The sequence below is a fragment of the Dipteris shenzhenensis genome, chromosome 7, assembly GCF_047967505.1.
Source record: "Dipteris shenzhenensis isolate YYH24624 ecotype China chromosome 7, Dip_SZ_1.0, whole genome shotgun sequence".
In the NCBI taxonomy this organism is placed as follows: Eukaryota; Viridiplantae; Streptophyta; class Polypodiopsida; order Gleicheniales; family Dipteridaceae; genus Dipteris; species Dipteris shenzhenensis.
In genome coordinates this window covers 40,175,319-40,192,439 of record NC_141602.1, presented here as the reverse complement: position 1 = coordinate 40,192,439, position 17,121 = coordinate 40,175,319, and the positions used below count along the sequence as shown (strand labels likewise).

General features: G+C 40.8%; 1 protein-coding gene across 1 annotated transcript in view; it reads right to left on the bottom strand.

Annotated features, from left to right (window-relative positions):
- Positions 1 to 11,998: 11,998 nt before the first annotated feature.
- The window catches only part of LOC147900337 (protein decapping 5-like), a 53,271-nt gene continuing 48,148 nt past the window's right edge, over positions 11,999 to 17,121 (bottom strand). The window contains exons 7-8 of the mRNA XM_087377219.1: positions 13,381 to 13,491; positions 11,999 to 13,226 (exon numbers count right to left, since the gene is read on the bottom strand). Of these exons, the coding sequence (XP_087233345.1) occupies positions 13,071 to 13,226; positions 13,381 to 13,491 (267 nt within the window). The 3' untranslated portion in view covers positions 11,999 to 13,070. The remainder of the gene's footprint in view (positions 13,227 to 13,380; positions 13,492 to 17,121) is intronic.

Here is a 17,121-nt window from a genome sequence, read left to right as displayed (position 1 = left end):
GCACCATTGCCATGCAGAAGACCACGTTGTGTTTGATGTTTACACTATAGGAGCCTGTTTTAATATGCCTCTAAAATTTGACAACCATAGAGTGATGCTAAGGCTCACATCCTCCAATCCTATCCTACTCGTGATGCTAATTAAACTGCTCAATGTAGAAATGTTTGCAAACGAACCCCTATGAATGCAAAGGAAACAATATTAACATGACCAACTAAGATTGCTTCAAGCTTTGGAGGATAAAAAACCTTTGCAACATTTAAATACAACATGCAGCCCAGCTCAAAATAGAATGAACAAGTGAATCAACCTTAACTTATGATAACCACACCCTAAGCTTCAAAGCTCCATTCATAATTTGCCTTTGTAGATTCATTCATAAATGTCAACGCCCGCACTTCATTTGATAGTCACAATCATTAAAGCGTGTGAAATTGATTTCAGCAACGACTATTGCGAGCACAAAAGAAGAAGAAGGCATGGGAACTGACACGAAGGGGACCGAACATTCTTCCCCCACCAATACTCCCAGTTGTAAAGCCTTGTTGCCAACAAGCTTAAAACCTCACAACTCCAATGCACTCCCAATCCTAAAAATCAATTATTTGTTAGAATATGTTGATTACCCTTTCACATTTGAAGGGCAAGTACTTGCTAGGTATAGGACATTAAAGGCAAGAGATGCTTCTTATGCTACATACATGTGGGTTGACTTGAGCGATTTTGATTGCTGCCAGCCAATCACCTTGCATGTCTCACACATGTATGTGTTCCACTTGAAAGAAATCCTTGAGATTGGTGGGTTTTATAGAATATGGGGCCCATGATTGCTTAAAAAAGCCCCGATGAAGGTGGAACATGTTTTGTATCATTGCGACTAGTAGATGCAACCACTAGGGTTTTAAAAGGTGAACCTTTCCATAGTACCCTTTCCCTTGTTCCAGTGAAATCTATCAGTGTGTACCTACCATGGGTTTCTCAACAAATGCAAATTGAGAGAGTGTTTTCCACTATTGTTATGGAAAAAATTGCATTCATGGTCGTGAACGCAGACCTTGACGGCCCATTATCTGACCAAACTATCATAGCAGATGGTCCAAACCCCAAAGACCCTGAAATAGTAAGGCTTCTTCCCTTTTCGTATCTGCTCTTTGAGAGAAACTTGGCATAAGCACACAGCATCTTTCCCTTCTTTGTAGTTATCATTCGTGGTGGATCGGAGGGCAACCCTCGCATGTATAGTTAAAGAATTCATTGAAGAGGGGATTGTCATATATGTGGCAAAAAATATTTCTTTTATGCCTGCTTGACGTACGACTTTACTATTCTTGTAGCTACCTCTGACGGAAGGATTCGCACCACTCTTCAAGATGCATTTGCATGTCAAGTCTCTGATCTTGATTATGACTAGAAGGTGCTACTAGTGTGAACTTTGATTTCAAGCAACGCTAATAAGTTGCGGCCATACATTCCAAATGTGATGGCCTCCTAATTGTGTGCACGTAAACGGAGTCCTGCATTTACCAACCTAAATGGCCCTTTGGGGGAGTTCCAATTCGGCGCACGCATAGGCTCCCATGTCAAGATGCCGCCATGACCCCACTTGACCCTTCTGTTATATGTGTGCCACACCACATAACATCATCTCCATCCCCGCATTGAAAGGTTGTGTGGTGCCTTGTGATCGTTGACTTTAAACTTCATGGAGCTCATGCAGATGAGGTGATACACTTGCATTGCCCTTTCATGGAGTATTATACCCAGAGTGTTGTGTAGCCATAGAACTTGTTAATGGATTGCTGACCCCGTCTAGGCATTTTACAATCAACAGATCCGGTTTCATCACCATGTTCGATCCAGATGCTTAGCAAAGCCACGTTCTTTAGCTGGGTTATCGCGTACATCCTTGAGATTGTTGCTTTCATCATTTTCTCGCTTTAATAATGTGAAGTTATACATATTGTGGATTTGGAATAAAGGAGCTCAGTCCCCTTGCTAAAGTTATGGTGCCTTTTAGTGGACCCCAACTTCATGCATGTGGAAAAGTTTAAAATAGGAAATGTCCTAACTTATACTTACCAAGGCATAAATCAATCAATTTTTGCATAGATGTCTGCATCATAAGTTCCCATAACATTATCAAATGAGTGTATGCTACCATATTGAGACCACTTGGTGACTCGATTATAGTTCAGTCAACCCATAAAACATGCCTACATAGTACCGTATCAAGGCATGAATCAATCAATGTTTTCATAGATGTCTACAGCATAGGTTCCCATAACATTATCAAATCAGTGTGTGCTACCATATTGAGACCACCTCGCGACTCGGCTATAGTTCAATCAACCCATCGAACATACCTACACAGTACCATGTGAAGGAGGCTTTGGCGACTACACTAAGTGCGAGCTGCACATCAATTGTCCAGGCACCTCGTTCAAACATACACACTAGAGGAAGGGCAATGGCCACACAAGTTAGCCTCGCTATGGAAAGGTTTCCATGGGACATTGAATTATAGGAGAACACCCCGAGTACCTCTAATGTGCTAAATTGAATTGAGAGGTTCTTTGAAAGTCACATGTATGAGTCATTACTCAACATGTTGCACCAATGCATCTCAAGAATGTCCTCCGAAACAAGAACTCTATGGAATAGGCTCCGCACAACCTGTTGCACATGTCCAGCTAAAAAGTTGACAAAGGATAAGGTCGCATAGCTCCTTATGAACTCTACCAGTTCAAGAGCTTTGGTCCACAATTTGTTGGCACGTATCTGTCACACATTCGGCACAACAATTACTCTACTATTCCACGATGGCATCAGTGTCATACAGACAACCAAAACTAGTGCACACCGTGAGCACGACAACCATGCAATACTCATGATGATTGATTTCCATCGATCGGAATTGCTCCATTGCAACCACTTCCAACGAACTGGACTAAGGAGGACAAATACAGCTTCACGAACTACTATGTGCATGCCCTAATGTTTCTTCTAACAACCTAGCTTTGCTTTACAGCCATGGGCGACACACCATGGATGATATACAATCTCGAGCATTCGCAACGAGATTTATAGGAGCAGGGCAAAAGCATTCAGGGCAAGCCACGAGATGGCCAGCATGCCAGATGATGGCAAACATGGATAGAACATCCACTATAGCAAATGCATAGGTGGAGGCTTCGTCATTCGCCTGTGAACAACAACCTGTGGACTCAATATACCGAAGAGAGTGGCAAAGTCTCCTTGGGCCTCCTATGAGGATAAAATGTAAGACACTTCGACATTCCCATGTGCATGTTATCAAACTCTAGCATTCTACTCAGGCTACCTTCTACTACTAAGATGTTGCTACAGGAACATGATTTGACAGACATAGACACCACCTCCACTGCATGCTACATTTGTTGAAACTACTTACACCATTGGAGGAAACAAAAGCTACCAAAATTTTGTGCAGAGACAATGGTCCTATCGGCAAAAACAAGGTACATGTCCATTTTAAATAGAGTAGAAGAATGACTAGTAGCAAATAAGAATACCCTTCGCACAACTCTGAGAGCTAACATGCGAAGACCAATATGGCTTACATGGAAGTGTCGTAAATGTCTTTGCAGACACTGACAGAGCGCAGACTAGCTTGCAACGTTTCCTATCAAAAAATACAACAGTGCTAGTCGCGATCAAGTGATGACTCCAATATAGGCACAACTACATCACCGGCCTAGATCCAATTACAACAATGCGTGCGATCCATAAGCTAATCCACGCACCACTTTATCATCAAAACAAGGTACACATTAACACACTATGGATGGACCACATATCAAAACTACAAATGAACGAAACATCTGAGAGGGATATGTTAAGATCACATAACCTTCTAGCTTTGGGTGTGGACATTTAAACAAACACTTTGGTGCATGGCATATACACATGCCAGCAAGTTGTAGACTTCCAAGATAGTCCAATTGTGGCTCCATCTAAGGGATTTCCCCCACTAAGCATATTCAAAGATAAACATTGTGAAGAATGGCATTCCCAACATTGTTCGTTGGGCACCCACATGCATACAACATTCCGGAACGAACAAGTTACCATGAGATTGCAAAATGGAAATTAATGAACGTGGACAAGCAACATAGAGAAACTCTTCTTCAAGACAATGAAGGTCTTGGTTAGGTAAATTCTATCTTCAACATGGGTGAAAATACACAAGTGCATGCTCAGACTTAAACAATTGCAAGCAAAAGATGCACTTGCAGACACAAACATCAAAAAATGCTTGTAATCTAAGATTTGCTACCATGACTTCACATGCTTGTGTACATCTTTAGACTATAAACAACGCCTAAAGAGGAGCCTCTTTGCAATGTTGAGGAAAATTGGACCACCAACATTCTTCATAACATTCTCCATAGTAGAGAGACTATGGCAACCCCTCGTCAAATGCTTGTCTACCTTGCAGCAACGGCAAGGCGATGGGCTTCAGGCACTCACATATTAGGATGTGCACAACATGATTCACTTTGACCTAATAACAATAGCTCGTTATTATGTCAAACAATTCCAAGCTCTAAAGGCATTGTTAAAATAGAACAACACTATATTAGGACCTATCATTGACTACTACTTCATGACGTAGTTCCAAAATAGAGGGAGCCAACATGACCATGCATTGTTATGGTGGGAGGGAGCGTCGGTCTTTGGTTCCACTGACAATGAAAACAAAGCAATGTATTTGACAAGTACATCACAATGGACCTGTGTCAATTTGACCTTCTAGAGTGGGAGATACAAACTCATAACCATAGGAAAACTTGCCGAAAAGGGGAACCACATGTACATTTGGCTTCCCACGCTCCCTATGAGTAAAACACAAGTTCTGCTCCCACTGTCAAATGGCACAAACTTGGGTCCACACAAAAGGAAGCTCAAAGAGATTACTAAAACCTTGGCAAAAGAATCTACATTGCAACTCCATTTCAATGCATTTCTCAAAGGGCTTAGAATATCAACTTGTTGCGAAGCAAAATCTCAATCTTCTTAAGTTTTACATGCATGACATGCGAAGACAGAGGCTATGGCGATGGAGATCGACAAGCTAGAAACTGGAACTTGATGCTTTGCTACAACCCTTTTTTTTGGAAGAACAGCAAGTCCCCATTCACAACATCTGGACCATCCAAATCCCCCTATTATCTTGTCTCTATATTATTCTTTTTCTTTTTTTTAATACATATCATATCCTAGTCAACCGTCCCAGGGCATCTGTTTTGTCCCAACGACACAACATTCATTGAATTTATTACCTTGCGCCCTTATTCGTCCTCCTGCCATTGGTTCTCCATGCCTTGCATACCTATCAAAATTTGTTCCCATGCCTTGGAGTCCATTCTTGGGACACGTGACCAGTGTTCATCGGAGCTCGTCTTCGGGACTCCACATCTTTTTTTCTCTTCATACACGCTGTGATGGAGGTTAATGGACATGTGTTTAGAGAGAATGTTTCCAAGTCTGGGCTTCAAAAGAGTAGTCGAAGTTTTTGTGTCATTTCTTACCTGCTTGCTTGCTCTCGCTAGTTAGGTGCTTCCATCGACGATGTGACTGGATCGGAAGGAGCAACTCAATCCATGGATACTGGCAACGGCATGTTCAAGAAAGGTGGTGGTGCATGCACCCGTTATTGAGTTCCTATTCAAATTTCGTTCCACCTTCCAGACTCAATGTTAGTTGCACTCGTCAATTTTCTTAGACTCGCTCCTCTCGTGCCATCATCTCTGGTAGGACTATTAATCTTGTTGTTACCTGACCAAGTTCATTCACCTTTGTGACCTTGTTGTTCTGGTTGGCAAGCCATCCCCACAATCCCTTTAGCAGTCATATTCATGACTCCCATCCATACACGTTTTTAGGAAGAGCCAGGGTGCTTGCTTTGCTCATCGATGTCGGTATATGGTAGATGTTTGTGATTGGCGCCAGTCAAGAAACACCACATACCCCGTATGCACTCTCATCCCTATCAATGTTCTTACGTTTGCAGAATCGGATGCCATCTTTGTAGAGCTATAAAAGTTTGGGAAAACGAGAGCCCATGCTTGCATTGACGATGCAACCTCTCAAACCCAAACAGAAAAGGTAGTATAAAGTGCCAAATAAACATCTACATGCGACAGGTCGAGCATGAGAAGGGTGGACGCATCCAAAAATGAAGGCGGCTTCTATTTTTCTTCAAAGGCCTTGTTCTTCCTCAACTTCCTCATGTTTCACCGCTCTGTCTCGTCATGTTATCGGCTCATAAGTTGTGTTTTCCTATACATTACGCCCTTCTATTGCTAGCTTGTGCTCCAGGATTTCTTACGTTTTCTTATGCCAGTGTAAGAAGGAGATGGGTTCCGCAATATTAAGTTTCTCTTGGTTTACTATCACAATCCATCCTTCTAGGTCTTGAGGATCTCCTAGCGGTTTGAGTAGTTTGGATACATATCCTACTGAGCTCAGTGGGTTTTTGTTGCCTTGACTATCGCCGATGCTAGTACCCAAATCAGCTCACGTTAAGGCCCTCTTCATTTAAACATTATAGGAACAGCAAGCAGATCGCACCATTGCCATGCAAAAGACCACGTTGTGTTTGATGTTTATAATGCAGGAGCCCATGTTAATACGCCTCTAAAATCTGACCGCCGACCATAGAGTGTAAGGCTCACCTCCTCGTGATGCTAATTAAACCGCTCAACGTAGAAATGTTTGCAAACGAACCCCTATGAATGCAAAGGAAACAATGTTAACAGGACCAACTAATATTGCTTCAAGCTTTGGAGGATAAAAAACCTTTGCAACATTTAAATACAACGTGCAACCCAGCTCAAAACAAAATGAACAAGCGAATCAACCTTAACTTATGATAACCACACCATAAGCTTCAAAGCTCCATTCAAAATTTGTCTTTGTAGATTCATTCATAAATGTGAAAGCCCGCACTTCATTTGATAATCACGATCACTAAAGCGTGTGAAATTGATTTCAGCAACCAGTATTGCGAGCGTGAAAGAAGAAGAAGGCGGAGCTCCTTCATGCACTTCTCTGCTTCTTCTCTTCTATGCCTTTCCATGTCAACCAATTTTGTAGCAGCCTCAGCTTGCTCTTGTGCCTCCTCTACCCTGGCTTCTACACCTTCCTTGAGACTTTTCTCAAGTTGCGCTACCTTTGCTGCATTGGTGGCTTTCTCTTGTAGAAAAGTCACCTTTTGAGACATCTACTTATTGTATTGCTCCAAAATTCAAATATTCACCCAGGAGTGCATCGCATCATGGCCCCAAAAATAGTTTCGTGATTAGATACACCTAAGCAAATGGTTACCCTGGTGTCCTTGTATAGCCGAACCTATGAAGAGGTCTCGCTAGAAGTCTGGATGAGATTTTTGGATACCAAGAAGTCTTAACCGATGCAGGAGCACATCAACAAGTTATAAGAACTTCAATAAGGGATCTTGCAAGCGGGGAATAGATATCTTTTGAGGACATGGCCATAACACTACTATCCTAGCCATTTTCTCAATACATGGCATTCCATTTGTCCTTAATAACTAGTGGTAGAATGGATACGTTGACCTAGGAGAGGCCTAGCTCCTTCCACTTACATGATAACGACCAAGTCATAACTTCCACTATACAAGCACCCATGGGGTGCATGCAGTAAAGGATTGCCTTCTACAAGTTTTAATGATACTAGTTGAATATTATGGAAGGAAAAGTAAGAATTGATGTTGTTTTTTGTACTATGCTTGTTGCATATGGAATCTTCAATGAGGTTGAGCTTGGATTTTGTCTTTTCGAACACAAACAAGGATATTGATTAGACATTCACTATAGTTTAAAGAGAATTAGACAACAAGATCTAGGAACAATTGATGATCTTTGTAGATTTGGAAGGAAAATTGGTGGATAAAAGGAAAGCACCCAATGCAGAACACTTAGATGATGTACGATTAGGGAAGGATTTCATCAATCTACACCTATTATGATGTTGCAAAGCCTTGAAGGGCCATATATCCATCCACATTTCTTCTGTTGCTGCATGAAAGATCAAAATCCAATAATGCAAAGGTAACATAACTGAATTGACAATAAATAAAAATCAAAAGATGCATATTGCATATTAACATCAATTCCACCAAACCACCTAGCTCCCAAGTGGGCTGCTATCAAGGAGTTAAGTGATACAGAAAGGGTCAAAATAGATGGATTGTATGCTTGAGATACGTTGAACATGGAAATTGTTTTTTATTAGAGTGGCATTTGTTGTTTTGCAAGGAATACCTTCATTTTTTTATGTTTGTAGGCATATGGATGGGCTCATGTGGTGAATGAGGCAGATACATTGAACGTGGAAACCTTTTTTTGTTAGAGTGGCATTTGTTGTTTTGCAAGCAAACACCTTCATTTTTTATGTTTGCAGGCATGTGTTTGTAGGCATCTTTGGATGGGCTCATGTGGTGAATGAGGCAGATACATTGAACATGGAAGCTTGCTTTTGTTTGAGTGACATTTGTTGTTTTGCAAGCAAACACCTTCAGTTTTTTTATTTGTAGGCATGTTTGGATGGGCTCATATGGTGAATGAGGTAGATAGCAATCAAATTCTCTTTCATGAGAGGATCAACTATCATAAAGATCCAATTAAGACATAGAGGTCACCTTAAATGGGATGGTTTGAATAGTTTCATAGTAGACTTAAGTGATGAATATTGGTGATTGGTATGCATGATCTGTTCTATTGACCCATACAACACTCAGATTCTCATGAGTTGCCATATTTGATGTACAAAAGTAGGTGCATGATCTCCCTTTGGTAAAAGAAGTGTAAATGTAAATAATATGTAGTTCAACAGGTCAATTTTAATTGCCTGTCATCTTCCTCACTGTGGCCTCTATTGCACAATTCATACTAGACTTGGGTGTTTGGCTATGTTTAATATAGAAGGTAAATATATTACTCTCCTACTTGCATTTGTAGGAGCGATAGGTTATCAACATCGTTAAGGGTGGTGGTATATAATCATAGTGATTATTTTTTGGATCCAATGCTTGGTTATGAACTAGAGACCAATTTGTTATGTCCAAAAAACTCTCATTGGCCATGAACACTTTATACCAAGTTGGTCATAGGTTGCATCTAAGGTCTCCAAAAATAATCAACCCAACTAAACATATGAAGAGTCAAACCGAACAGTTGCATTGGAGACAATTGTACTTGCCAAGAAGAAGTCAAAGAAAAAGATCGAAGCAAGCAAATGAGAAGGACACTTTCATAGAACCAAACAATTAAGAAGGCCTTAAAAGAGATGGGTTTCCGAGAGAAACTAGGCCTAAACAAAAAATGTTGTAACAAGTGTTCTAAAAACTAACACGCAAAAGATGAATGCAAAACATAATATGAACCCTATACTAATATGGTCACGATGAGTTTGACTATTTGTATGCAAAGAAGAGGATTGCACATATGAATTAGGTGGAAAGCAATACTAAGGCCAAATATGGACACCCAAAAGGCAAGGGTAAACGTAAAAAAGACAAGCGAAAGAACCAAGGTCCATCACTGATTCTATGGTGCCATACCAAGGCTAAGTCTCCATTGTGGCAAGAGCGTGTTAAATTGATAAAGAATAACATATAGGAATTGGATCCCAGATGCCGAGATATACAAGCAAAAAACCCTAGATTCAGTGGATGCTCCTGTAGTTACTCGATCAAAAGGCCCAATGGATGGTGAGGAAGACCCTTCACCATCAATAGAAGAAGGGACAAAGGCACTTTGCATCCCCAATATCCAAAGGATTGAAGGGCAAAGCTTAAGCCATTGACTTACCTTCTAGTCTGAGTATGACAACATAGTCCGATACATCAGTTGAAGCTTCTACAAGTAATTCACAAAATGTCTCAAGTTTTGATGAAGAACCAAGCCTAGAGATAGCTAAGGCATGGGAATTGTTCCTTTTATATGAAGATCAGCCTTACAATGGCTGAATTGCTGAAAATTGCCCCGTATTGCAGAGAGTTCTTCTTGCATCAACTCCAAGTCAAAGAGAAGTCAGTCAAGGAAGTGGATTGTCTTGTGACAATCCCGATCGTCAATACCCTAATGGTAGACAAAGAAGTCCAATGATCATTGTGAAGATCAAGAAGTAGAATGTAGGTGTGACATTTTTTGTGCTAATATAATCTCGGAAGCTTTTGTTTAACGACTAAAGCTCAAGAATCTAAGGCCTCCATTTCGAGTTTGCATGGTGGATAAACGACCGCTGAAAACATCAGGTATGCTTTCGAATATTGTTATTACCATTGACGCAACACATCATACCATTAGTCTGCTCCTAATTCCACCATTAACGAGAATGAAAATTATATCACTCAAACAATGATGCACACTTGCCCAATTACGCCAAGCCATTCAGGTAAAGACAAAGGACATCGTTGCAGAAAGATTCTCATTCTTGTTATTTATTCTAAATAACAAGAAAGTAAACCAAGAGTTTTATGTAATTCAAGTGCTTCATTCTCAAGACCAAAAGAGTTCAAATCTTGATCCATTGGAACCAATTGGTTCCCCATCACTCTACTGAGTCTATAGTAAAAAGATAATATGAAATTGTGAATGGAAGAGAACTCCTAACCCATATTACTAGGTAGGCCTTGGCTAAAAAATTGCCAAGGTCTTACATGATTGGGGATCCAAGTTGATGGTTATCAAGACCAAAGCAATAGAGGTTCAAATTCCAACTAATCCAAGCAAAGCCCTAAGTAGTTGCAAACCGAAAGACTTGGAGGTCGAAGACCAATTTCCATAAGACGTTGAAACTCAGCTAATGGGGCGCCGAATATTTTTCCTATTGGAGAGCTTGACCTGCATCAAGTAGCTATCGAACTCAAGCCAAAGCTGAATGCTAAAAATTTGACAAAACAACAAAATCTCTATCCCAGTAATTTCACTGTAGATGTGGTTAGTGAAAAGGGATTGACCGAGACAAAGTTGATAGTTACTTGGCTGGGTTCCAAGAAATTAATTCCAGGGAACAAATGAGAAACCATGTATAGTAGTAGTCAATGCCCATGTGCTTAGTGATCAATTTCCAATCGTAAAAGACTTGTTTATTCAATATAGAGTACACTCAATAAAGTGCCCTTTGGATAAGTCTAGCCTTTATCCAACATAGCATATTAATGCATGTGACATCAAATCTACAAGGGTTTCCATAGTTCCATATGTATTGAAGCTGAACTCATGGATTAAGCATATTTGGAAATAAAAGTTTGTCACAAGGTCTTCATAAGTGACATGATGTTTGGATCAATAGAATTTATGGTAGCAACCCAGCAAAATACTACCGTCCCGAAAATCCTACTGGCCTAAGCACCAACTTCCTTTCATGAGCACAAGCATTGTCATGCCTACATCCGTTCCACCTGCTACATGCAACACATCAAATTAAGCAAGGTGCCTATATACACAAAAAGCAAACATGCAAATGTCTCCATAGGTGGAATGATCACGAGGGCATTACCCTTCCTTAGCAACATGTTTCCTTGAAATATACTTCTAACTCAAGATCCTTTATTGCAATACACAAGGACTACATACAAGAAACCTTTGGAAACAGCTAATGCCAAGGTGGAGATCTAGAACTGACGATGAATGCAAATAGCATGCATGACCATTCATGTTAAGAATGAATGGCCAAATGATACGTGCATGTACACATAGAGATTACAGCCTTCTTAATGAGTGCAGCGTGAACAGATTGGAGGGTCTAGAATCGAGGAATTCAAGAAGGAAGAAACCTTCAACTATACAAGTCAAATAAGAACACTTTTTCAATGTACGACTATATGGGTCCAAGACTGAACGGCTTGCTGCATGACCTGCAAATATCTATCTTTGCATGGATTGATTAGGTAACATTTAAATAAGATTTATTTTTACTATGATTATACATATAAAGACCTAGGAAGTTGTGCTGCTCGACGTTATGCTTACAAAACTTACACCAAGCATTTGATATGCAATCTGAATGTGTTGGATTTCTTTGGCATTCAACCCCACCACAGGAAAAGCTACGACTTGTTTACATTATAAAAGAACATGAGAACTACATTTCAAACAGCAACATAGTGCCAATCTCAGTAGGTACAACATGATTATTCTAGGAAAGGACCTTTTCTTCCAAGATAGCTCCAAAGGAGACAGCAGGAACATCTTCCAATGCAAAACTTGTTTTTGCTTTTCCAAAATCCATCAGCAAGAGTCTCTAATCAATATTACAATGCCTGTAACTATTCCTTTGTATTTGATAGGCTGTCCTCCATCCTTAAAAATAGCTGAAACAATTCACCAGTGCAGTAGTTTACTTACAGCCCTTTCACTGCATGAGGATTAGGACTGGCAGAATCAAAAGTAGAGCCCGGAGGAAAACTCTTCCTCCCAGAGCTCACACAAAAGGATAACTAAGATGACAGAGCACAGAATCATTGATTCCGTGTAGTAGTGATCCTACTTGATCATATCCTGCTCATCTCACAGCAACATATATGAACAATTAACTTCTGAACTAAGAAGATGAAGCCCTTCTAGCTCAAATCCTGTCTAACGATGCAGCTGTTCATTGCATATGACCAAAGATGCCAGACCAGCATATGGCATTAATTTTGAAGAGACCTCAAATGATTGACTCACTGTAATAGTGGTCCTAATTGATCATATACTGCTCGTCCTCTCACAGCAACGCATGACTAGCAATGGTATTAATCTTAAAAAGACCTCAGGTGATAAATCTGTAAAGGAATCTGGAGACGAGATGAGAAGGGCTTGGGACAAGACAAAATTGGAAACCCTATGAGTAGAATTTGAAGTACTACTGAGCTCATCTTATCCTTTAGACAAGTCAGCTGGAAAATCACTTTCGATACCTTCCCTGCAAATGCTGCAGCATTGCCCATCTAAGATAAGTGATTGCCTACACTCTACTCACCAATGCTAGGAAGTTTTGTTTTTACTATATATTCAACGTCAAACAACAGGTCCTGTTCTTCCTTCGCCACGCCCATGACACCCATAACCAGTTCCCTGCCCTCTGCCCATACTTCTTCCATGACCCCGTCCGCCACGAGCTCCATGGTGCCCTCTATAGCTGCCACGATGCCTCAAAGGAAAGCTGCCAAATGTCTGCAAAGAAAATGTCCATAATTCAATGGGCATGAAAATGTTGTGTCCACATAAGTTGCAGAACACTTATTTTCCCAGTTCATAATTTGTAAGAGCACCTCTAGGACCGCCTACATGGACCGATTGTTCTACAAGAAAGAAATGAAAAAATTACCTCAGTATCTATCTTCCGTTGCTCAGAGAACTTAGTCCGCTCTGACCGACCTTCTCGATTCAGAGCATCACAGGATAACGAGTCAAAGAAGTCATCTTTCACATAGACAGACTGCACACACAATGTAGAATTACCTTATGCATAAAAAGTGGCACCTCGCGCATCACGTTATTGCTATTTGATTAACCAAAATCATACAACAAAATCTGAGCAAGGTTAAGCACAGAAGATGATCCAAACATTTCTAGACTATCATAATCCCATTAGCCAAAGCCTTGCCTATCCATAAGCTGCACCAGAAAACAACCAAGCTCATAACATAGAATACATTTTTTTATGTCAGGAATATAACCACATGTAAAACAAGGACACCCAGTAAACAGGTGAAACACAATCCGATCCCTTGACTGGAAGTGTATTGAATGCAGATTCGTCCAGATTATCATGTCAACTGGGGAGCAGTTGCATAGAATGTTGTATGCCCCGATGGAACGAACCTTGGAACTAATAAACAGGGAAAAGCAATCAGCGATGAGCGATCATATGTCAGCTATAGAATAGGGTTGCGAAAGATCTGGTAGAAAAATACATCGTATTCCAGCACACTAAGAAATAGAAGCCCTAGATGACTGTCTGTGCACCCAGAAATATTTTTTCCGGAAAGAAAATCATGGCAAGTAAAGAAAACCACCATGCAAAGAGAAACAATTACAAAGAAACACAAGCAAACAGAGTCAACAATTGGAGCAGATATGGAACAATAGCCAAAGACTTAGAACTAGGAGTGAAAGCAACTCCACAATCAACATAATGGACAATCTCCATTTCGGAAAGCACTTCCCAAGTAGAACCTCGCCATTGGGCTTCTGACCTGCCCTTTAACAGACAGACTAGCACAGAAAGTGGCAGAAACCATATTCCATAGGCACTAAACATCCCAGCATAAACAGATGGTGTCACCAAGAAGACTACTAGATACAAGACCTTTTTGAGACCACTGAGAACTGGATTACAATCAAGAGCCTCAGTGAGGAATGTCACAGAAGATGTGAATCCTTGTGTGAAGTCCTATGTTACGGGTGTTTACCCAGTTAGAAGAACCCATCCCACTAAACTTTCCTCAAAGACGATAAGCTAAGACCTTTAGAAGGTGCATCCCATAGCCGGACAGATTGCAAATTTTGAACAAGTATGTACAGACTAAGAGGGGCTTGTGAAAGTGAATCCTCAAGTTTAATATCACCATAGAAAGAGCACATAATCCAAGGACAGATTGCAAATTTTGAACACATATGTACAGACTAAAAGGGGCGTGTGAAAGTGAATACTCAAGTTCAATATCACCATAGAAAGAGCACATAATCTGATTCTTTTGATCCATCCCAAACTTACGAGCAGTATCCTCCAGGTGAAACCTCCCACCCTGACCGCTCAATCCATTCCACATAGTAGGCAGAGATTAATGCAACAAACGTGAGATCTAGTGCTAGCTAGCTGATGGGAATTGAAGGTGTTGAGGGCCACACAACCCTGCCAATCACCCCACCCTTACAATATCGCACACCGGACGTCCCACCCTCACACTCCAGGCACAAATCCAACGGTCATCCCGTGAGTCCAAATCCAACTGAAGCTGACCTTATACAGAGAAAAATACTGGAGCATTTGCCTTCAGATTTGAACTGTAGATAGCTCTTGGTGTCACCCAGCCTCCCCTGAGAGGAATTAGAGAGATTTGTCTCCACCAGCTCGCAATTGGCGAAATGGCACGGACTGTTATAGTGGCGGCACGGGCAGCAGACGCAACTATCCTCTAGTTGCTTGAAGCTGTAGATTTGCCCTATCACAAGGTATCTCCATCTCAAAGCATTCTGGAAATGGTCGCCTACAGAGGGAGAACAAGCACTTGGAAATTCTGCTCAAAAGAGGAAAAAAATGGAGAAGAGAGTCTGAGAAAGAAGATGATGATGTGGCTCAAGGAGGGAAGTATGGCTCTGATACCACATTCATTGAGAGAGTGTCATTATATAGACACTAGGTACATCCATAGATTACATCATATGTCAGCTCAATAGTGAGCATCTAGATCCACAATCATCTCCATGAATCTCTCAATCACACACCACACTCTTAGATTCACTCATTCACACCTACTAACTGACACATCATCAGTCACACCTACACACACACACACGTGTGTTCACACACTCAATCACATGATCACTGACAACCATAGACCTTGGTATGATCCATGACATCAATTTGTCCTTCATATCAGACAATTGCAGCCAAACATAGTGGCTTTGCAGGAACATAATCAGCACATGTATGCTGGTCACACAGGACATTTTGCTAGTTACGATATTTTCTATGCTGGAGAGTACTCTTTCTTTGGAGTGGCTTTTCTGGTACTCTTTCTATGCTGGAGAGTACTCTTTCTTTGGAGTCGCCTACAGAGGGAGAACAAGCACTTGGAAATTCTGCTCAAAAGAGGAAAAAAATGGAGAAGAGAGTCTGAGAAAGAAGATGATGATGTGGCTCAAGGAGGGAAGTATGGCTCTGATACCACATTCATTGAGAGAGTGTCATTATATAGACACTAGGTACATCCATAGATTACATCATATGTCAGCTCAATAGTGAGCATCTAGATCCACAATCATCTCCATGAATCTCTCAATCACACACCACACTCTTAGATTCACTCATTCACACCTACTAACTGACACATCATCAGTCACACCTAACTCAGGCACACCTACACACACACACACGTGTGTTCACACACTCAATCACATGATCACTGACAACCATAGACCTTGGTATGATCCATGACATCAATTTGTCCTTCATATCAGACAATTGCAGCCAAACATAGTGGCTTTGCAGGAACATAATCAGCACATGTATGCTGGTCACACAGGACATTTTGCTAGTTACGATATTTTCTATGCTGGAGAGTACTCTTTCTTTGGAGTGGCTTTTCTGGTACTCTTTCTATGCTGGAGAGTACTCTTTCTTTGGAGTCGCCTACAGAGGGAGAACAAGCACTTGGAAATTCTGCTCAAAAGAGGAAAAAAATGGAGAAGAGAGTCTGAGAAAGAAGATGATGATATGGCTCAAGGAGGGAAGTATGGCTCTGATACCACATTCATTGAGAGAGTGTCATTATATAGACACTAGGTACATCCATAGATTACATCATATGTGAGCTCAATAGTGAGCATCTAGATCCACAATCATCTCCATGAATCTCTCAATCACACACCACACTCTTAGATTCACTCATTCACACCTACTAACTGACACATCATCAGTCACACCTACACACACACACACGTGTGTTCACACACTCAATCACATGATCACTGACAACCATAGACCTTGGTATGATCCATGACATCAATTTGTCCTTCATATCAGACAATTGCAGCCAAACATAGTGGCTTTGCAAGAACATAATCAGCACATGTATGCTGGTCACACAGGACATTTTGCTAGTTACGATATTTTCTATGCTGGAGAGTACTCTTTCTTTGGAGTGGCTTTTCTGGTAAGGCATGATCTTCAGCCCGTTGTGGCTCTCAATGATCGCGATGGTAGATGGATTATTATGCAATGCTTGTTTCAAGGAGAAATATTTGAATTTGCGTCAGTTTATGCCCCTCCATCTTCCAGTGGTCAAGCTGTGATTTGGGATGCCATGCATAATTATCCGTGGAGAAATTATTCATTCATCTA